General features: G+C 43.9%; 1 protein-coding gene across 1 annotated transcript in view; it reads right to left on the bottom strand.

Annotated features, from left to right (window-relative positions):
- The window catches only part of malrd1 (MAM and LDL receptor class A domain containing 1), a 123,381-nt gene that overhangs the window by 8,811 nt on the left and 90,674 nt on the right, over positions 1–23,896 (bottom strand). Inside the window, exons 22-28 of the mRNA XM_046356187.1 lie at positions 14,056–14,239; positions 8,632–8,760; positions 8,249–8,410; positions 5,942–6,099; positions 2,864–3,065; positions 1,918–2,199; positions 1,370–1,495 (exon numbers count right to left, since the gene is read on the bottom strand). Of these exons, the coding sequence (XP_046212143.1) occupies positions 1,370–1,495; positions 1,918–2,199; positions 2,864–3,065; positions 5,942–6,099; positions 8,249–8,410; positions 8,632–8,760; positions 14,056–14,239 (1,243 nt within the window). The remainder of the gene's footprint in view (positions 1–1,369; positions 1,496–1,917; positions 2,200–2,863; positions 3,066–5,941; positions 6,100–8,248; positions 8,411–8,631; positions 8,761–14,055; positions 14,240–23,896) is intronic.

Raw genomic sequence — 23,896 nt, 5'->3', positions numbered from 1 at the left:
TTACAGGAACAACACATGATTTCACATATGGAAACGTGTTATTGGAACACTTCTCGAGTTCACTCGTGAAATGCACGTTTTTTCCCCCTGAAGCGATTGCTCTCCTCTCTCTCTCCCTCTGTGTCTCCCTCCTCACTTTCATCTCAACAGCATTGCTGATCTGGATTGTTCAAGGTTTTGGAAATGATATCTCAGACCTGAATCCACTTAATCCTCCAATCACTGTATGGAGTGATTTGTCCAATCCCCAATCGTGAAACTCCAGGGCTGCATTTCAGGAGGATTCCAACCAAATGGGCGGTTCCGTTTGGTTTCATTTCTCGAAGGCAACAGAAAAGCTGAGGTTTTGAAGAGTGGTTTTGGCACTGCACAGAATGACCTATGAGGTGTGCTTTGAAGGCAGAATTGCTGTAGTTGAGAATGTCATTACTGCCAAAGTTGGCACATTTGACAGCCACAAATGGAACAGAGTAAAGATGGGAAAATAATAATACATTGGAAATGCAAAGATGGACCTTTACAGTGGGAGCCAGGAGACTCCGGAGACTCCAGTGGGAGCCAGGAGACTCCGGAGCCAGGAGACTCCGGTAACTTTCTCAAAATTCCCAAGGTTTACAGAAATCCTTGTTGGAAGATTTCCTAAATCTGGGAATTTTCCATTTGATAAAACCTGGGAATGTTAGTAAAGCTACTGGAAACCCCCCCCCCATTCTCCAAGACCCCCCCCCCCCAACACCCTTCATCCCGTCTGACAGACCATGTAACATAAGAAAAAGGGAGTCAATATGAAAGACCGTTCAAGTACTGCAATTCAAACATATTGGAGGAAAGAGTCTAAGCTGAGACGTCCAGTTGGAGGAAAGAAGATAGAGTATGGGTGTGAGAGAGACAAAGAGAGAGAGGGAGACAGAGGGTGTGAGAGAGAGACAAAGAGAGAGAGGGAGACATAGAGGGTGTGAGAGAGAGACAAAGAGAGAGAGGGAGACATAGAGGGTGTGAGAGAGAGACAAAGAGAGAGAGGGAGACAGAGGGTGTGAGAGAGAGACAAAGAGAGAGAGGGAGACATAGAGGGTGTGAGAGAGAGACAAAGACAAAGAGAGAGGGAGACATAGAGGGTGTGAGAGAGAGACAAAGAGAGAGAGGGAGACAGAGGGTGTGAGAGAGAGACAAAGAGAGAGAGGGAGACATAGAGGGTGTGAGAGAGAGACAAAGAGAGAGAGGGAGACATAGAGGGTGTGAGAGAGAGACAAAGAGGGAGAGGGTGTGAGAGAGAGAAGGTGTGAGAGCGAGAGAGAAGGTGTGAGAGAGAGGGTGTGAGAGAGAGAAGGTGTGAGAGAGAGAAAGGACAAAGTATAGTAGAAACAGTTACCATGGCAGCTGGACTCGTCAGAGTCAAAGGGTAGACAGTCAACGATCTGGTCACAACGCTTCTGGAGCGGGACACAACTGGACGAACTCTCACACACCAGAGACCCGAGCGCACACTGCTGGAGAGCTGGGGAGGAAGAGGGAGACAGAGGAGCGAGAGAGAGAAAGTCAGCTCTGCTTTCAATCACTTTCAATGTATTATTTAACACAATAGTGCTAAGAGAAGAGGAGCCCTCACACGGGTTTAAATGAAAAGATTTCATCATCCATGATCATGTACAACTGAGTATGAAGGTGAGGCTGTGAAAACACTTATGGATTCTAACTGTAAATGTCAAGTTCTGACACTGTATTTTTCTTATGTAATTACACACATGTGAGCGCATACACACAGACACACATAATCCCCACCTACGCGCGCGCACGCACGCACGCACGCACGCACACGCACACGCACACGCACACGCACACACACACACACACACACACACACACACACACACACACACACACACACACACACGCACACACACACACAAGGACCCTTACGGCAGCTGTATTCATCCTCTCCGTAGGGGCAGTCAGAGACTCCATCGCATCGTAGTAGGGAGGGGAGACAGGTGTTGTTTAAACACTGGTACTGGTCAGGGTGTGGACAGTGGTCCTGGGGGGGCAGGGTGCCTGGGACAAGGCTGGGACACTGCTCCTCATCTGACTGGTCAGCACAGTCCTCCTCCCCATCGCACCTCCAGGACAGAGGGACACACTGGAAGGAGTGGACACACTGGAATTGACCCGCGCCGCAGGTCAGAGGCTCTGGAGTCACAGGACCTGTGGGAAAACACACATGGGAGTTGATGTCGTCTTTATTGGTCCAGCTATGACACATGAACAAACGCAACAATAATAAATGTTCTCTATGATCCTCAATAGTCTGCGTCTCAAATGGTACCTTATTACCTCTAGGGCATGTAGGGCTTTGGTCAAAAGTAATGCCCAAAAAGGGGTGCCATTTCAGCCGCATCCCATGTGAGAGTTGACTGTATACAGCTGAGGAGAGGAAGCGGAGTAAGCTACAGTAGCTAGAGGAGGGAAGGGGAGGGAGGGGTGTGTGAAGACAACACAATACAAATGTAATTGCTTTTCTCCCCCATTGCTCTCTCCTCTCCCCCAGCGGCAAACCCAGACTCCACAGTGAATTTATACAGGCCCGCAGAACAACAGGCTTCATTAGTTCACTACACTACTCTACTCTCCCCCTGGCACAATGGAACCTGTTTATTGGGAGGGAGGGAGGGAGGGAGGGAGGCAGGGAAGAAGAGAGAGAGAAGTGCACGTCAGAGGAAATGGCAGGAATGTAGGGTGTCAAGTCGGGTAAAGGAATGGAGCAGAGGGAGGAGGAGAGAATGGAAGAGAGGGAGAGAGAAAATGTAATCGAGGAGTGAAATGGGCAAGGGAGAGCGAGAGAACATGACAAAGAGAAGAGAACTCTTACCTCCCACCACACACTGAGTGGTAAAGGAGATGTCATCCAGGGCGATGTCCGTCCACACGTCACCCCCCACTTCTGCCTGGAAGGTCACTCTGAAGGGGGTTGTGTTGGACAGGATCACACTTGCGTAGGACCACCGGTCGCCATGGTTACCACTGGCGGCCCACATTAACAGGCGAGTTCCGCTTGAGCCGACAGTGTAGACCTGAGTGACACGCCAGTGAGATTGCAGCACTATAAATGTCACTTAGCTGTGGCTTAACAAGGGACACACACACTTACTGTAACAACCACAGAGTGTGGAGGACAGGGATCCATGACTACAGTTAAGTTATTTATTTTTTGTAAATATTTACAGTACCGGTCAAAGGTTTGGAAACACCTACTCATTGAAAGGTTTTTCTTTATTTTTACTATTTTCACATTGTAGAATAATAGTGAAGACGTCAAAACTATGAAATAACCATGGAATCATGTAGTAAACAAAAAAGTGTTAAACAAATCAAAATATATTTTAGGTTTTAGATTCTTGAAAGTAGCCACCCTTTGCCTTGATGACAGCTTTGCACACTCCTGGCCTTCTCTCAACCAGCTTCACCTGGAATGCTTTTCCAACAGTCTTGAAGGAGTTCCTATATATGCTGAGCACTTGTTGGCTGCTTTTCCTTTACTCAGCAGTCCAATCTCAAATGGGTTGAGGTCGGGTGATTGTGGAGGCCAGGTCATCTGATGCAACACTCCATCACTCTACTTCTTGGTCAAATAGCCCTTACACAGCCTGGAGGTGTGTTGGGTCATTGTCCTGTTGAAAAACAAAGTCCCAAACCAGATGGCAAATCGCTGCAGAATGCTGGTTAAGTGTGCCTTTCTAAATAAATCACAGACAGTGTCAACAGCAAAGCACCCCCACACCTCCTCCATGCTTCACGGTGGGAACTACACATTCAGAAATCATCCATTCACCTACTCTGTGTCTCACAAAGACACAGTGGTTGGAACCAAAAATCTCAAATTTGGACTCATCAGACAAAAGGACAGTGCATGTCAGAGCAAAAACCAAGCTATGAGGTCAAAGGAATTGTCTGTCGAGCTCCAAGATAGGATCGTGTCGAGGCACAGATCTAGGGAAGGGTAGCAAAACATGTCTGCAACATTGAAGGTCCCCAAGAACACAGTGGCCTCCATCATTTTTAAATGGAAGAAGTTTGGATCTACCAAGACTCTTCCTAGAGCTGGCCGCCCGGCCAAACTGAGCAATCGGGGGAGAAGGGCCTTGGTCAAGGAGGTGAACAAGAACCCGATGGTCACTCTGACAGAGGTCCAGTGTTCCTCTTTGGAGATGAAAGAACCTTCCAGAAGTACAACCATCTCTGCAGCACTTCACCAATCAGGCCTTTATGGTACAGCAGCCAGACAGAAGCCACTCTTTAGTAAAAGGTACATGACAGCCCACTTGGAGTTTGCCAAAAGCATCATTCTGTGGGGATGTTTTTCAGCGGCAGGGACTGGGAGACTAGTCAGGATCGAGGAAAAGATTAACCGAGCAAAGTACAAAGAGATCCTTGATGAAAACCTGCTCCAGAGTGCTCAGAACCTCAGACTGAAGCGAAAGTTCACCTGCCAACAGGACAGCGACCCTAAGCACACTGCCAAGACAACGCAAGAGTGGCTTCAGGACAAGTCTCTGAATGTTTGGTGAGTGGCCAAGCCAGAGCCCGGACTTGAACCCGATCGAACATCTCTGGAGAGACCTGAAAATAGGTGTGCAGCAACTCTCCCCATCCAACCTGACAGGGCTTGAGAGAATCTGCAGAGAAGAATGGGAGAAACTCCCCAAATACAGGTGTGCCAAGTTTGTAGCATCATACCCAAGATGACTCGAGGCTCTAATCGCTGCCAAGGGTGCTTCAACAAAGTTTTAAGTAAAGGGTCTGAATGTGTGAATGTGAATGTGATTTCTAAAAAACTGGTTTTGCTTTGTAATTATGGGGCATTGTGGTGTAGATTGATGAGGGCTGTACGGTAACAAAATGTGCAAAAAGGCAAAGGGTCTGAATACTTTCTGAATGCACTGTATTTGCCATATATTTCAACTGCACTGTGATGTTTTCAAAAGTTCTGAACCATTTTCATAGTTTCTACATATTGTAAATTAAAGATAAACATATTTGCTCATTTGCCTTATTATATTATTGATCGATTGACTATGACTTTTTAAATAACCCAGGAGTGCTATTTGCAAAGTTAGCTCCAGGTAAATGTTGCAATTCTTCAAGCTACATATGGACTGTACCAAAACAAATGATCTAATAATGGCGTCTCTTTGCAGCAAAATCTGCAGAGCTGGGATGGTTGTTATCAGTCCGTTTGTCCGTCCGTCTATCTATCTACGTATAGATAACAGTCCATTGGTTGCAAGAATACGTTTTGAAACCTGCATCGTTTTGTGTATCAGTTTGAAATCTATATGGCACAGCTGTCAATTTTTTGATCCTTAAATGAATCTGGTATACTTTTTTTTATTCATCACAATTTTCTTTAACCAATTTTGGTCTTTAATTCAGGGCCGACAGACAAGTTCCTTACTTTCTCCCCCTTCCACTTTCCTCTTCCAATTTTGAGTAGAGCAGACATATCCATATATTTGTGTTAGCTGCATGTGTGACATCACACCACCAGTCCTATTTATTATATCATTTAGAAAAAAATAATACAATTTCTAAACATTTTTTCCAAATACATATATTTGTTTTTAATCAATTAGTATATTTGAGTTTAACCATAATATTTGATGTAATATTTGTTCTATGGATTAAACTGATATTGCAACAAACTTCAGTTTTATCCAGTGGAAAAGACAGATCAAATATTACAACAAAAGTATTTATTAGGGCATGACTTAAAGGGGAAATTGATTACTACTTAATGTTTGATGGTTCTTCAGCCTGAAAGGAGTCTTTAGGCAAGGAGAATTGGTAGTCCATGGTTCGGATTTCCTAAAACAGCTAGCTACAGAACAAAGGAAGTTATGGGGGAACCATCTATGTGAAATACTGAACCGCCTTTAAGCTTTCCTCCTACCTTTAACGTCCCCATCCTGTCTGATCCATGCATGTAGAACCAGAATCGTAGGTGACATAGGCCAATACTGGCCGGGAATGGGTTCCGCGTCGTAACCTTGGCGATGTCACCTTCTCTCTCTGTGGCAGAGTGCACATACAGAAACTTCCCTTCTCCACCTGTGGATCATGGAGCGAAATATGCAACCGCATACGTCTCTAGTCATTTCTCCAAGTAGTGAGTCAAATCGAATGTGTTGGAGACTCGCAATGCTTACAGGTTCAAACTTAGACCCAGAATATTTCCTGATAAGGTCATATGTCAACTCTCTGCCCTAAATGTGAACAGTATCAGACCACCCTAAACAACTGGAAGTCAAAAGAACATTTTGTGAAGAAGGTGTTACTGTCTAAAAGCCTGTTTCCTGCAGACATGCTGTGCTGAGAGGATTCTTCTGATCTGCTTCTATTTAGTCTCTTAGACTGAGAGGCCACTGAGGCGACGCCAGAACTAAGTAGGAGTTTTCCACATGAGCTAGAGGGGATTTGGGGTCGTCTCAATGCGTGGTGAGTCCCACACCACAATATTCCCACCCAAAATACTGTATTTCCCTGGAGAATCTTCTAGAATCTTCAAAGTTCTTTATTCCTAATTTCTGTCTCTTTCATTCTAGGGAAGAGCTGTGTGCTGGTTTTTATTGTCTTCTAAACTTTTAATCAGCTTTTAAATGCAACGGTAAATCAGCTAATGCATGACTAGGGGATGCATGTCCTCTCCACCCCTACCATTCTGATGGTGGAAGTAAGAGAGTTCCACCACATTTGTGTGATGTTCTGTATTCTCTCTTTTCTTTATTGACTATCTAAGCAGTGTGTGTGTGTGTGTGCGTGCACGCATGTGTGTGTGTGTGTGTGTGCATGCGCGCATGTGTGTTGCCTGACTGTGTCTATGTGATACGGCGGGCTAGGCCCATTGATCTGCCTTCCCCAGTGAGATCATAAGGTCAGCCAGTGCCACAGAGCCTGGTGTCCACATTCATCTCCACAATCTATGAGTTGGGTGGCCAGTCACTACGAGCTACGTCCCAAATGGCAACCTACAATCGTTGTTATAGTGGACACATTCATCCAGAAGGTATAGCATTTTGTGTCCATACACTAGTCCCTATATAGTGCACTACCTTGGACTACCTTGGCCCAGAGCCCTAAGGGAATATTCTCTACATTCTGGATGAATGTGTTCCACTATAACAACGATTGTCCTTGTAAAGTTCATGGGTCGACTTGTTGTGATGTAATGCATCATTGGATGGTGTAAAGGCCAGCTTTGTACTTGGTGTGTGTCCAGGCAAACACTAGCCTGGGCAACTGTGGTTTTTTTAATGGTACACAATCCAAACAGCTGTAAATACCCCTTTAGATTCCTAATAAACGGAAGAATGCCTGAATTTCCTGTGCGGAAATCCTCTCATTGCCACAGGAACATTGTCAATCTGCTCCAATGCTTTGGGAGCGTCTTAAAACCAGCCACAGAAGATTGCATTCTGTGTGGTATACAGAACTAATAAGTAATGGACTCCCTGAACTCAGGCACACAGGCAGAATGATACTCCATGGCTGTGTCCCAAATAGCACCCTGTTCCCTTTTGTAGTACACTACTTGGACCAGGGAAAATAGGGTCCTGGTCAAAAGTAGAGCACTGTATATGGAATAGGGTGGGATGCATTTGGGACGCATCCCACTATTGTAGTGGTATAGAACCCAGAGTTTACCCTGGACATGTGATCTGTTAGTTACAGCCTATTTGTCCTTTTCAGGTCATTTGTTCCGGAACAAATCAAGTTATATGCGATTCTACCTGTTCAGACCATGTGCACTCAGAACAAATGCTGGGTTGGGGACATTAGTTGGGTTGTTTTCTTTAAACATAGAAAGGTTAGATTGTTCAACCTAACGTGGGTTGTACCAACTTAACGTGATGATCAAGAATGACATTTACTCTCACGGGTAGCACAAAATAACTATCTGAAAGCCACGCCCCTAATAAGCCATGCCTCCTGTAAATAACATTGCATTAAAAAGAACCAGCTGCTGGGTCAGCCCAGCATGAAAGTGATATATCTCAAGTGATGGTTAAATAAACCCATGTTTGGGTAATCCCAACTACCCAACATGTTGGGTTATTCACGCAACCCAACTGGCTGGGTCAAAATAACCCAGTGTGTGTTCTGTCCAATATTTACCCAGCGCTGGGTTACCAAATTTTAACCCAGCTTTTTTCAGAGCGTGGTCAGTAAAATCTCAATGTCCGAGGAGGGCAGTACTGACCAGGGCTGTGGTCAAAGGGGGGTCCAGTTCCTGGGGTGTCTCTCCTCTGACCAATCCTCCAGTCAAGGTCATCATCAGGGTCCTGAGTCAGCTGGCAGGTCTCCTCCCACATATCCTTTGGCATGTCAAAGTTACAGGCACCTGGTAGGCCTACAATGTAGCCTGGGAGCGAGAGAGAGATTGGGTAGAGGGAGGAAGAGCAAGAGAGTGAGAAAGACAGAGAGGGCAAAGAAATAGCAAAGTTGCAGATGACTCCTTAATAGCTCTCTATTGTATAGTTCAGTACTCTCTAGTTCTGGTCCAGGGCGTTCCCTGCGGCTTGCTGACTCTGAGCCATCAGCAAGCCGCACGTAACTCCCTGGACCAGAGCTAGCTCTACTCACCACAGTCTACCTCATCCGACTCGTCTGCACAGTCGGCCTTGCTGTCACACACCAGGTGGGACTCGATGCAGTCACCGCTCTGGCACACAAAGTCTGTGACCGCCGGACATGACGCTGGCACCATTGCACCTGGACCACACACAGACACACAAACACGCTTGCACATGTTCAAAACATACACAGACGTCTTTCACCATCACAAGACAGCCTTTGCTGTTTCTGCTGTGAGCCAACTACCAAGCTGAACGAACCCCCCCCCCCTCCCCCATAGTGGTTCAAAAGACAATGTTCCTGAATAAGAATCAGAGAGTGTGTGCTGAGATGAGGTGAAGCTCTGGATGACGTGTTCTCAAGGTGTGTGCAAGAGCATTTGAGCAGTCAGGAAGCCTAACAGAGGAAAGCACACACCTCTGTGTTCAGGACCGGTTACACAACAACAAACTAGGACCACACTCAAAGCATCCTCCTGCAGCTCAGCCACTTGTTTGAGAAGAGGAAGTACAGAACACGAGAGACCGGGATCAGGTGGATCAGAGGTGTGTGTGTGTATATGCCAAAGGTGCTAGTACAATGTTTTGACTCAGGGGTGTGAATATCTTTGTAAATGAGATATTTCCGCAATTTAGATTTTTTTTTTTAAGTACTTGGTCATTACGGGGTATTGTGTGTTGATGGGTGCGAATTATTGTATTTTTTTATTCATTTTGAACTGAAACACAACAAAATGTGGAATAGGTCAAGGGTATGAATACTTTCTGATGGCACTGTAAATTAGAGAGTGTAAAGAAGAAAGTGTATACAGAATAAAAATATTCAACAACATAACTTCTGTTTGCATTAAGGCACGAAAGTAATACTCATGGTGGTGGCTAAATCATGTTATGGGTATGCTTGTCATCGGCAAGGACTAGGGAGTTTTTTAGGATAAAAATAAAAAATAGAGCGAAGTACAGGCAAAATCCTAGAGGACAACCTGGTTTTGTTTGCTTTCCAATAGACACTGGGAAACAAATTCACCTTTCAGCAGGACAATAACCTAAAACACAAGTCCAAATATACAATGGAGTTGCTTACCAAGACGACGTTGAATGTTCCCGAGTGGCCTAGTTACAGTTTTAACTTAGATCGGCTTGAAAATCTATGGGAAGTATTGAAAATGGTTGTCTAGCAATGGTCAACAACCAACTTGGCAGAGCTTAAAGAGTTTAATAAAGAATACATGGACAATTATTGTACAATCCAGGTGTGCTAAACTCTTAGAGATTTATCCCAACAGACTCACAGCTGTAATCGCTGCCAAAGATGATTCTAATATGTTTTGACTCAAGGGCTTGAATATATATCGAATCAATATTAGTGTGTTATTTTTCATCAATCTTTAAAAAATATATCATATGTTTTTCCACTTTGACGTTCCAGAGTATTCTGTGTAGATAAAAAACAAAACAATTTTAAGCACAATTTGTAACACAACAAAATGTGGAAAAAGTGTGAGTGTAAATACTTTCTGAAGGCACCTCTTTCTGAAGGCACCTCTTTCTGAAGGCACCTCTTTCTGAAGGCACCTCTTTATGAAGGCACCTCTTTCTGAAGGCACCTCTTTCTGAAGGCACCTCTTTATGAAGGCACCTCTTTCTTGAAGGCAGCTTTTTATGAAGGCACCTCTTTATGATGGCACCTCTTTCTGAAGGCACCTCTTTCTGAAGGCACCTCTTTCTGAAGGCACCTCTTTCTGAAGGCACCTCTTTATGAAGGCACCTCTTTATGAAGGCACCTCTTTATGAAGGCAGCTCTTTCTGAAGGCAGCTCTTTCTGAAGGCACCTCTTTCTGAAGGCACCTCTTTATGAAGGCACCTCTTTCTGAAGGCAGCTCTTTCTGAAGGCACCTCTTTCTGAAGGCATCTCTTTATGAAGGCACCTATTTATGAAGGCACCTATTTATGAAGGCACCTCTTTTTGAAGGCACCTCTTTCTGAAGGCACCTCTTTCTGAAGGCACCTCTTTCTGAAGGCACCTCCATCAAGGCTACAGAAACAAGGAAAACCCTTTTGCAAGTTGACAAGCAAAGACACACCTGACTATTTTAATTGAAAGTCTATAGAACCTGAAAAATGAGAGTATGAGCAATTTGAGAACAGACTGGGTTTGAGTTAATAAAGCTTGTTTGATGAAAGTGTGTGTGTCTGTGTGTGTGACTGTGTGTTGGAGGGAGCATTGCAGGGGTCTGGACAGTTGCCACACAGTGCAATGCCCTCTGTCAGCCCCTGCTTAATGTAAGGTTGTACTAATGTGGAATACCTGTCTGTAGCAGAGCCTCCCAATAAAAAGCAGTAGGAACCAGTAGGAACCAAACGGAAGCAAGTTGAAATGGGAAAATACCTACTTGAATATACTGCTACATTATTCTCTTGGTTACACTATTCTCTTGGTTATACTACTACAATATCCTATTGGTTATACTACTACACTATCCTCTTGGTTATACTACTACACTATCCTCTTAGTTATACTACTACACTATCCTCTTGGTTATACTACTACATGATTATCTTGGTTATACTACTACACTTATCTTTTTCCCATATCATTACTACTAAATAACAGATTTAATCTGAGAAAATGAAGCTGTTTTGATGTTGGTTTTGATGATGTGTCTGGTGGTGGGGGGTGTTACAGATTCAAGCAGGTGGCTTATATTCCTCACACAGCAGCTGGTGTGTTGAGTGTGTCAAACTGTCAAATTCCTCCATTGTCAAGATCATCCAACCACCTAACAGGTGTGGCGTGTCAAGAAGCTGATTAAACAGCCTGATCATTACACAGGTGCACCTTGTGTTTGGGACAATAAAAGGTCACTAAAATGTACAGTTTGGTAACAAAACGCCAGAGATGTCTCAAATTTTGAGGCAGCATGCAATTGGAATGCCAACTGCAGGAATGTCCACCAGAGCTGTTGCCAGAGAATTGCATGTTAATTTCTCTAACATAAGCCACCTCCAACGTCATTTTAGAGAATTTGGCAGTACGTCCAACCGGCCTCACAACCGCAGACCATGTGTATGACATTGGGAGGCCAAGCGGTTTGGTGATGTTAACGTTGTAAATTCCTGCCCATGGTGGAGGTGGGGTTATGGTATGGGTAGGCATAAGCTATGGACAACGAACACATATGCGTTTTGCATTTGGCAATTTGAATGCAACATGTCCATTTTTTTATGTACACTAAATTACCAAAGGTATGTGGACTCCTGCAGGTGGGCTCCCGAGCGGTGCAGCGGTCTAAGACACTGCAGTACCTGGTTCAAATCCAGGCTGCATCACATCCGGCCGGGGTAGGCTGTCATTGTAAATAAGAATTTGTACTTAACTGACTTGCCTAAATAAAGGTTAAATAAAGGTTAAATAAAATAAATAAAATAAAATAAAAAGGTTCCCACAAAAGTATGTGGACACCTGCTCATTGGGCATCTCATTCCAAAATCATGGGCATTAATTTGGAGTTGGTCCCTCCTTTGTTGCTATAACACCCTCCACTCCTCTGAGAAGGCTTTCTACTAGATGTTGGAACATTGCTGCGGGGACTTTCTTTCTTTCAGCCACAAGAGCATTAGTTAGATCAGGCGCTGATGTTGGGTGATTAGGCTCGCAGTCGGCATTCCAATTCATCTCAAAGTTCTTCGATCGGATTGAGGTCAGGGCTCTGGGCAGGCCGGTCAAGTTCTTCCACACCGATCGCGACAAACCATTTCTGTATGGACCTCGCTTTTTGCATGGAGGCATTGTCATGCTTAAACAGGAAAGGGCCTTCCCCAAACTGTTGCCACAAAGTTGGAAGCACAGAATTGTCTAGAATGTCATTGTATGATGTATCTTTAAGATTTCCCTTCGCTGGAACTAAGGGGCCTAGCCCGAACCATGAAAACAGCCCCAGACCATTATTTCTCCTCCACCACACTTTAGTGTTGGCACTACACATTTGAGCAGGTAGCGTTCTCCTGGCATTCGTTAAACCCAGATTAGTCCGTCAGATTACCAGATGGTTAAGTGTGAATCATCACTCCAGAGAATGCATTTCCACTGCTCCAGAGTCCAATTGTGGCAAGCTTTACACCACTCCAGCCAATGCTTGGCATTACGCCTGGTGATCTTAGGCTTGTGTGCAGCTGCTCGGGCCTTGGAAACACATTTCATGAAGCTCCCTGACAAACAGTTCTTCTGATGACAGGTGATTTTTACGCTCTTCAGCACTCGGCAGTGCCGTTCTGTGAGCTTGTGTGGCCGAACACTTTGCAGCTGGGCCGTTGTTGCTCCGAGACGTTTCTAATTCACAATAACAGCACTTACAGTTGACCAGGGCAGCTCTATCAGGGCAGATATTTGACGAACTGACTTGTTGGGAAAGTGGCATCCTATGACGGTGCCACGTTGAAATGAGCTCTTCAGTAAGGCCATTTTACTGCCAATGTTTGTCTGTGGAGATTGCATGGCTGTGTGCTTGATTTTATACACCCATCAGCAATGGGTGTGGCTGAAATAGCTGAATCTCCTAATTTGAAGGGGTGTCCACATACACTATAAATACAGAAGTATCTACCTAGATAGTTATTTCTTGATTTCTTGTTTAGATGTTTTATTTTTATTTGAGGATTTGTATTGTATTTGCAAGACATTCTACTGCACTGTTGGAGCTAGTAACATAAGCATTTTGCTACATCTGCCATATCACCTGCAAATACTGTATGTGTACGCTTTCCAATACATCTTGATTTGATTTGAAGAGCGATGCGCATTTAGATGCTCCTGGACTACTTGAATGTCCTTTATCCACATTATTAAAAATGAATCTAGCCTCAGGTGCTAGTCTGGCCTTTTGTTGCTTTTCTCTACAGATTCCAATGGGTTCAACTCCAATTTCAAGGCATAGAAGCTGACATGTCTTAAAACTAATTCAATTTATTTTCATGCCAGGGAATTATATATTTATTTCCATATTGTCAGAGGATCCCGGGGGCTTCGTAGGAACTAGCCAATGAACTTCTGTTCACTTCTAATGAACTTGTACATTTTAATCCCTGATTCGAGGGAGAATGGTTTTTAGAGTCATGTTCTGTGTCCGGAACATCTTCAAAGACAAGACTAGAGCGAGCCGTTCCAAGAGAAAGTTACATTGTGCATTGTAGAACTGTGTCAGTACCAAGAGTATCTCTAGGAGTAACTCCTAGTACAAGGAGTAACAAATCCAATCCTGATAGGAGATTCCCGAGAAAGACAGTACACACCTGACATGTGTGTATTGACATATAAGACAGAGATGTATAAAGATGTGATAGAAGTCCTGATGAGACTGAGGCTGTGTCCTAATATGGACACCGTAAAACCTGTTGTACAGAAAACGTTCACGTTGTGGTTGCATGGCTCACTTACTGGGGTCACAGTCTGTGAACAGGAGGTCATCCAGCGCAGCCCCTCCGCTCACGTCTCTGGAGCGTATCCCCTCGAAGACCACTTCAAAGTTCCTCAACTTCCGCAGGGGAACCTCCGCCCGGTTCCACTCCTCCCCCTGGTTCCCGGTCTTGTTCCACACCTCCGTCACCCCATTGTTCTCAGTCTGTGGAGAGGGCAGACGTAGAGAGGTCAAACACAATGTTCCATAGCAGACTTTGGTACGCTGTCCATATTGAGAACTCCCGCTGAGGCTGTCATAATATGGACGCTGTACATTGATTATTCTACCGCAAGGCTCTCCGACCCTCGACCTGGAGTGTTACCGTCCTGAAGGTTTTCGCTCCAACCCGAATCTCACACACCTGATTCGAATAATTAGCTGGTTGATAAGATGAATCAGGTTAGTTACAACTGGGGTTGAAACAAAAACCTACAGGAGGGTGGTAGTTCGCCTGGAACAGGGTTTGAGAGCCCTGTTCTAGAACCTATATAGTGTATATAAATGACCCACTCGGAGTCATTCAAAAGTGACTTATATGAAAATATACAGCACTGCTGATTATTCTGTAATGTAATCATACAGAGCCCAGATCATTCAATCACATACAGTATGGAGGAGTACAGAATATGAGGTTGCATTGAATTGAGGCCGAGTAATTGAGCGCTTTCCGCCGCTGAGTAGCACGGAGGTCATTTAAGAAGAGTCATTATAGTCACATTAGCATAACATCACAGTAATGAATGCTCTTGCCCTTAGACCTCCTATTAAATCTGTAACGGGCCGGTTCTCTCCCAGGCCGAGTCTCAAATCGCACCCTATTCCATGGGGTGCCATTTAGGTCTCAACCCAGTCATCTTTAATGTATTAGACTCATGCCACACATGGAACAGATTAAAATCCAGGCCAATAGCATTAGTTGGTAAATCCTTTGTGTCTTTTCCCATGGTACTGCAGAGGCACTGAATGATATCTAATAAAGCTGAAATTCTGAATGCGACTTAGAGCGGGGTACTGCATATCACCACAGACGAGATTCTCAGGTTTTGAACATAATGCTGTGGAGTTGCCGTTTAACACTTCCCCAGTCAAATCAGGCAAAATGTCATTAAACATGCTAATGTTAGTTTAGGGACAAGAGTTTTTCCTGACTGTGTGTGTGTGTTTAAACCAGACCCTAGCGTATAATAGGTGTTCAGGAAAATCTCTGGGCCCTAGTTATTCTGTCTTAATTAACTATGTTAGATTACATGTATAGATACATTAGTATTTGTTTCTTATATTTGCTCCACCCACACAGTAATAAAGAACATCCCATTCAGTTGTCCGTTCAGGCATAATTTAGCTTTTGGATTTATTTCGTCATCCCTCTGCGATTAAGGGGGTAATTTGGGATTCAGTGGTCACTCCACTTAAAACTTTAAAAAAATGTATCTCTATATATATATACTAACCCTATATCACCCCATGAATGCAGTAGGAAAGTTGGTCTCAGTGGTGTAGTGGGGGCTATACGCAGGAATAAGCCACTTAGTTTTTCAGTGGGTATTGTGTATACTCACTTCTTAATCCTCACTGATGCATATCAAAGTAGTGTAGCGGATGTATACAGTACGCTGCATCAATTATGTAGTACAATAGAGAACTCATGCACAAAGCAGCCAACACATCGCAGAGCACAAGTAGCAGGAGAGGGCCGTTCTCAACTGGTTGTGCAACCAGGTCTTACAGCGTTCAGTATTATTTTGTACGTAAATCCGAGGCACTCCATTTAGGTTGATATTTTCCGTTTGGTATGGTTACATAAAACAAATGGTTACTTAAGGCAAAAACGAAAGGAGGGTGGTTGTTCGGGGTAGATGGGTGGGGGCGTATAATGTGAACGTCTAGAAACCAAAAGGTTGCGAGTTTGAATCTCATCACGGCCAACTTTAGCATTTTACCTAATGAGCAACTTTTCAATTACTTACTACTTTTTAGCTACTTTGCAACTACTTAGTATGTTAGCAAACCCTTCCCCTAACCCTGACCATTTATATTAACTCTTCACCTAACCCTAACCTGAATCCTTTTAGCCAACCCTTCCCCTAACCCTAACCCTTTAACCTTACTCCTTAACTTTTAACCCTAACCTCTAGCCTAGCAAATGTTAGCAAGCCAGCTAACATTAGCCACCTAGCTAGAAGTCAAATTGAGAAATCAGTGTCAAACTGAGCAATTGCGGGAGAAGGACCTTCGTCAGGGAGGTGATCAAGAACCCGATGGTCACGCTGACAATGCTCCATAGTCCCTCTGTGGAGATGGGAGAACCTTTCAGAAGGACAACCATTTCTGCAGCACTCCACCAATCAGGCCTTTATGGTAGAGTGGCCAGACAGAAGCCACTCTTCAGTAAAAGGCACAGGATCGAGGGAAATATGAACAGAGCAAAGTAATAGAGAGATGGAGAGACCTGAAAATAGCTGTGCAACGACGCTCCCGATCCAACCTGACAGAGCTTGAGAGGATCTGCAGAGAATAATGGGGGAAACTCCCCAAATACAGGTTTGCCAAGCTTGAAGCGTCATACCCAAGAAGAATCAAGGCTGTAATCGCTGCCAAAAGTTGCTTCATCAAAGTACTGAGTAAAGTAAAGGGTCTGAATACTTATGCAAATGTGTTCGTATTTAAATTTTTTATTATAAATTAGCAAAAAAAATTCAACCTGTTTTTTATTTCTCATTATGGGATATTGTGTGTAGATTAAAACAATTAGGTTAGGTTGTAGCATGGAGCATCTTAAAGAACGACATCGGTAGCCAGTAGAGTAGGTGTAGGAAAGATATTTCAGCTTATGAAATCAACCAGTTAATGCTAACTAAGGCAACAATGGATATTTGGTATTTTGGTATTTTGTTATGGTCCCCATTAACTGTTGCAGAAGCAGCAGCTACTCTTCCTGGGGTCCACCTTAAACAAGAAACATAATACAGAATGACATAATACAGAACATCAATAGACAAGAACAGAAATATATATTTTTTTTAATGAGAGGCACAGATAGCCTACATATCAATGCATACACACAAACTATCTAGGTCAAATAGGGGAGAGGCATTATACCGCGAGGTGTTGCTTTATCTGTTTAAAAAAAACAGGTTTGCTGTTTATGAGATGGAGGGAAGTTCCATGCAATTAGTGCTCTATATAATACTGTACGCTTTCTTGAAATTGTTCTGGATTTGGGGACTGTGAAATGACCCTTGGTGGCATGTCTGGTGGGATAAGTGTGTGTGTGTGTGTGTCAGAGCTGTATGTAAGTTGACTATGCAAACGAGTTGGGATTTTCAACACATTGATGTTTCTTATAAAAAGAAGAAGTGATACAGTCAGTCTCTCCTCAACTCTTAGCCAAGAGAGACTGGCAGCATAGTATTAATATCAGCCCTCAGCAAAATGTGCCGCTCTGCTCTGGGTATGCAAACCAGTTATTGAAAAAGTTTGGTCCGATGTCTTGGTTGAATCTTTGCGTTGCACAATACAGTCATCATGCACTGTTTGAAAGAAAAAAAACCTTCCCAATTTAATGTTATCTGCAGAGTAGGCCTACAACGGCCAATTGATATCATGATGATTTGTATCAATCCAGAGGGCATTTTTATTTGCAAACTCTGCCATCACAAGTGCACTGTAAGCCAGAAGTCGGCAAAAGGCGGCCTGAGGGCCACAACCGGACAGTGAGTGATATTATTTTGGCACCCCAATTTGTTTTAACAATATTTGATTTCATATTTTACAAAAGTATATGGACACCCCTTCAAATTAGTGGATTTGGCTATTTCAGCCACACCCGTTGCTGATAGGTGTATCAAATCAAGCACACCGCCATGCAATCTCCATAGACAAACATTGGCAGTAGAATGGCCTTACTGAAGATCTCAGTGACTTTCAACATGGCACCGTCATAGGATGCCACTTTTCCAACAAGTCAGTTCGTCAAATTTCTGCCTTGCTAGAGCTGCCCCGGTCAACTATAAGTGATGTTATTGTGAAGTGGAAACATCTAGAAGCAACAACGGCTCAGCCGTGAAGTGGTACGCCACACAAGCTCACAGAATGGGACCGCCGAGTGCTGAACCACGTAGTGCGTATAAATTGTCTGTCCTCGTTTGCAACACAAACTACCTTTGGAAGCAACGTCAGCACAATAACTGTTTGTTCGGGAGCTTCATGAAATGGGTTTCAATGGCCGAGCAGCCGCATACAAGCCTAAGATCACCATGCGCAATGCCAAGTGTCCGCTGGGGTGGTGTAAAGCTTGCCGACATTGGAACGCAGAGGCTATACAGTAACATGTTATACATGACGTCAGAGCTCAGGTTTCCGCTTCACATCGCTGTATGGGTTTTGACTGACAGCCTTAGAAACTTGAGCACTGCGTGTCACAAGAAGATGCCCCCATCCCTTCTGCTAATTGGGCAACTTTTGCACATTTGTTGCGGTCAGAGTGAGGGAAATGTTGTAAATTGAGAGGAGTCAAGGTGTTCTGAAAGATTAGACGTTGGATAATTATAATAAATACCACTTTGATATCCTACAAGCAAACCACACATCCAAATGTGCACTTCACTTTTCCATATTTGAAAACTTATCCCACTGGGCACACACTGGTTGAATTAACATTTTAATTTATTGAAAGTTATTTCAATGAAATTAAGCAGAAACAACGTGGAATAGATGTTGAATTGACAGTGGGATGTAATTTACTATGATTTCTATGTTTAATGTACAGATACAAGGATGACATGCGTTATACCCTGGGTTGTCCTGAACAGAATGAGTCTATGTTGTTGGTATTGTGAAGACAATTTGCCACGGAACACACACTCATGACTCCATTCTACGTGCATCAAAATTAATTGTCTGATAAGCCTGATCAAATCCAATTGTATTTGTCACATGCGCCGACTTCAACAGGTGGCATCCCTCACTCTGACCTCACAGTGAAATGCTTACTTACAAACCCTTAACCAACAATGCAATTTTAAGAAAATAAAAATATATAAAGTAACAAATAATTAAAGAGTATCAGTACCGGTACAGAGTCAATGTGCGGGGGCACCGGTTAGTCGAGGTAATTGAGGTAATATATACATGTGTATAGAGTTATTAAAGTGAATTATGCATGGATAATAACAGAGAGTAGCAGCAGCGTAAAGGGGGGGGGGGCAATTCATGTAGTCTGGGTAGCCATTTGATTAGATGTTCAGGAGTCTTATGGCTTGGGGGTAGAAGCTGTTTAGAAGGCTCTTAGACCTAGACTTGGTGCGCCAGTACTGCTTGCCGTGCAGGAGCAGAGAGAAGTCTATGACTAGGGTGGCTGGAGTCTCTGACAATTTTATAGCCTTTCCTCTGACACCGCCTGGTATAGAGGTCCTGGATGGCAGGAAGCTTGGCCCCGGTGATGTACTGGGCCATACACACTACCCTCTGTAGTACCTTGGGGTCGGAGGCCGAGCAGTTGCCATACCAGACGGTGATGCAACCATGCTCTCGATGGTGCAGTTGTAGAACCTTTGAGGATCTGAGGACCCATGCCAAATCTTCTCAGTCTCCTGAGGGGGAATAGGTTTTGTCATGCCATCTTCAAGACTGTCTTGGTGTAATTGGACCATGTTAGTTTGTTGGTGATGCGGACACCAAGGAACTAGAATCTCTCAACCCGCTCCACTACAGCCCCGTCGATGAGAATGGGGGTGTGCTCAGTCCTCCTTTTCCTGTAGTCCACAATCATCTCCATTGTCTTGGTCATATTGAGGGAGAGGTTGTTATTCTGGCACCACACAGCCAGGTATCTGACCTCCTCCCTATAGGCTTTCTCGTCATTGTCGGTGATCAGGCCTATCACTGTTTTGTCATTGGCAAACTCAATAAGATTTCTTGATGCCCTTCCAGACTCTCTCTGCCTATCCAAGGACATCAGAGGACAAAAATCAGTTAACCACCTAACTGAGGAACTCAATTTAACCTTGCGCAATACCCTAGATGCAGTTGCACCCCTAAAAACAAAAAACATTTGTCATAAGAAACGAGCTCCCTGGTATACAGAAAATACCCAAGCTCTGAAGCAAGCTTCCAGAAAATTGGAACTGAAATGGCGCCACACCAAACTGGAAGTCTTCCGACTAGCTTGGAAGGACAGTACCGTGCAGTATCGAAGAGCCCTCACTGCTGCTCGATCATCCTATTTTTCCAACTTAATTGAGGAAAATAAGAACAATCCGAAATTTCCTTTTGATACTGTTGCAAAGCTAACTAAAAAGCAGCATTCCCCAAGTGAGGACGGCTTTCACTTCAGCAGTAATAAATTCATGAACTTCTTTGAGGAAAAGATCATGATCAATAGAAAGCATATTACGGACTCCTCTTTAACTCTGAGTATTCCTCCAAAGCTCAGTTGTCCTGAGTCTGCACAACTCTGCCAGGACCTAGGATCAAGAGAGAAACAAGTGTTTTAGTACTATATCTCTTGACACAATGATGAAAATAATCATGGCCTCTAAACCTTCAAGCTGCATACTGGACCCCATTCCAACTAAACTACCGAAAGAGCTGCTTCCTGTGCTTGGCCCTCCTATGTTGAACATAATAAACGTCTCTCTATCCACCGGATACTAAAAGTGGCAGTAATAAAGCCTCTCTTGAAAAAGCCAAACCTTGACCAGAAAATATATCGAATCTTCCATTCCTCTAAATTGTTTTTGAAAAAAGCTGTTGCACAGCAACTCACTGACATCCTGAAGACAAACAATGTATACAAAATGCTTCAGTCTGGTTTTAGACCCCATCATAGCACTGAGACTGCACTTGTGAAGGTGGTAAATGACCTTTTAATGGCGTCAGACCGAGGCTCTGCATCTGTCCTCGTGCTCCTAGACCTTAGTGCTGCTTTGGATACCATCGATCCCCACATTCTTTTGGAGAGATTGGAAACCCAAATTGGTCTACACGGACAAGTTCTGGCCTGGTATAGATCTTATCTGTCGGAAAGATATCAGTTTGTCTCTGTGAATGGTTTGTCCTCTGACAAATCAACTGTACATTTCGGTGTTCCTCGAGGTTCCGTTTTAGGACCACTATTGTTTTCACTATATATTTGACCTCTTGGGGATGTCATTCGAAAACATAAATGTTAATTTTCACTGCTATGCAGATGAACACAGCTGTACATTTCAATGAAACATGGTGAACCCCCAAAATTGCCCTCGCTAGAAGCCTGTGTTTCAGACATAAGGAAGTGGTTGGCCGCAAACTTTCTACTTTTAAACTCGGACAAAACAGAGATGCTTGTATAGGTCCCAAGAAACAAAGAGATCTTCTGTTGAATCTGACAATTAATCTTGACGGCTGTACAGTTGTCTCAAATAAAACTATGAAAGACCTTGGCGTTACTCTGGACCCTAATCTCTCTTTTGACGAACATATAAAGACTGTTTCAAGGACAGATTCTTTCCATCTACGTAACATTGCAAAAATCAAAACTTTCTGTCCAAAAATCATGCAGAAAAATTCATCCATGCTTTTGTTACTTCTAGGTTAGACTACTGCAATGCTTTACTTTCCGGCTACCCGGTATGTCCTGCCGTACATACCTACACGTACACTACGGTCACAAGACGCAGGCCTCCTAATTGTTCCTAGAATTTCTAAGCAAACAGCTGGAGGCAGGGCTTTCTCCCACAGAGCTCCATTTTTATGGAATGGTCTGCCTACCCATGTGAGAGACGCAGACTCGGTCTCAACCTTTAAGTCTTTACTGAAGACTCATCTCTTCAGTGGGTCATATGATTTGAGTGTAGTCTGGCCCAGGAGTGTGAAGGTGAATGGAAAGGCTCTGGAGCAACGATCCAGTTGCAGAGGGAGGTGTTTAGTCCCAGGGTCCTTAGCTTATTGATGAGCTTTGAGGGCACTATGGTGTTGAAAGCTGAGCTGTAGTCAATAAATAGCATTCTCACATAGGTGTTCCTTTTGTCCAGGTGGGAAAGGGCGGTGTGGAGTGCAATAGAGATTGCATCATCTGTGGATCTGTTACGGCGGTATGCAAATTGGAGTGGCTCTAGGAATTCTGGGATAATGGTGTTGATGTGAGCCATGACCAGCCTTTCAAAGCACTTCATGGCTACAGATGTGAGTGCTATGGGTTGGCAGTCAATTAGGCAGGTTACCTTAGTGTTCTTGGGCACAGGGACTATGGTGGTATTACAGACTCCGAAAGAGAGAGTTTGAAAATGTCAGTGAAGACAATTGCCAGTTGGTCAGCACATGCTCGCAGTACACGTCCTGGTAATCCATCTGACCCTGTGGCCTTGTGAATGTTGACCTGTTGAAAGGTGTTACTCACATCGGCTGTGGAGAGCATGATCACAGTCTTCCGGAACAGTTGGTGCTCTCATGCATGTTTCAGTGTTATTTGCCTCGAAGCGAGCATAGAAGTAGTTTAGCTCGTGTCACTGGGCAGCTCTCGGCTGTGCTTCCCTTTGTAGTCTGTAATGGTTTGCAAGCCCTGCCACATCGGACGAGCATCAGAGCCGGTCTAGTACGATTCAATCTTAGTCCTGTATTGATGCTTTGCCTCTTTGATGGTTTGTTGGAGGGCATAGCGGGTTTTCTTATAAGCTTCTGGGTTAGAGTCCCACTCCTTGAAAGACTTCCTGAAATATCGTGCACCAGCTGTCACTTTCGTTTACTGGCCCAATGCTTTAACCACTAGGCTACCTGTCACCCCAAATACAGGAGCCCCTCAGGTAACATGCTCAGTCCCCTAATGTACTCCCTGTTCACTCATGACTGCACAGCCAGGTACGACTCCAACACCATCATTAAACTTGCCGATGACACAACAACGGTAGGCCTGATCACCAACAGTGACAAGACAGCAGATAGGGAGGAGGTTAGATACCTGGCCGTGTGGTGCCAGGAGAACAACCTCTCCGGGATTACAGTAATTACAATTGAGCTAATTAACACTTGAGTGATAGATTCACAGATGAGGATGAAAAAAAAGAGCAGAAAAACAAAAAAATATGGGGATGAGGTAGGTAGTTGGTTGGATAGGCCATTTACAGATGGGCTGTGTTTAATAACACACAAGTTATGTATTTTAAATATTCACATTGTAGGTTGGAAAAAGTATGTGAACCCCTAAGCTAATGACTTCTCCAAAAGCTAATTGGAGTCAGGAGTCAGCTAACCTGGAGTCCAATCAATGAGACGAGTTTGGAGATGTTGGTTAGAGCTGCCCTGCCCTATAAAAAGCACTCACAGAATTTGAGTTTTCTATTCACAAGAAGCCTGATGTGAACCATGTGTCAAACAAAAGAGATCTCAGAAGAACTAAGATTAGGAATTGTTGAAGTGCATAAAACTGGAAAGGGTCACAAAAGTATCGCTAAAAGCCTTGATGTTCATCAGTCCACGGTAAGGCAAATTGTCTATAAATGGAGAAAGTTCAGCACTGTTGCTACTCTCCCTAGGAGTGGCCCTCCTGCAAAGATGACTGCACGAGCACAGCACAGAATGCTCAATGAGGTTAAGAAGAATCCTAGAGTGTCAACTAAAGATTTACAGAAATCTCTGGAATATGCTAACATCTCTGTTGAGGAGTCTACGATACGTAAAACACTAAACGAGAATGGTGTTCGAGGGAGGACACCACGGAAGAAGCCACTGCTGTTAAAAAAAACATTGCTGCACGTCTGAAGTTTGCAACTGGCAAAATATTCTGTGGACAGATTAAATTAAAGTTGAGTTGTTTGGAAGGAACACACAACACTATGTGTGGAG

The sequence above is a fragment of the Oncorhynchus gorbuscha genome, linkage group LG07, assembly GCF_021184085.1.
Source record: "Oncorhynchus gorbuscha isolate QuinsamMale2020 ecotype Even-year linkage group LG07, OgorEven_v1.0, whole genome shotgun sequence".
NCBI classification, from domain to species: Eukaryota; Metazoa; Chordata; class Actinopteri; order Salmoniformes; family Salmonidae; genus Oncorhynchus; species Oncorhynchus gorbuscha.
Note: the sequence above shows the minus strand (reverse complement) of the source record. Positions and strands in the feature narration are given on the sequence as shown.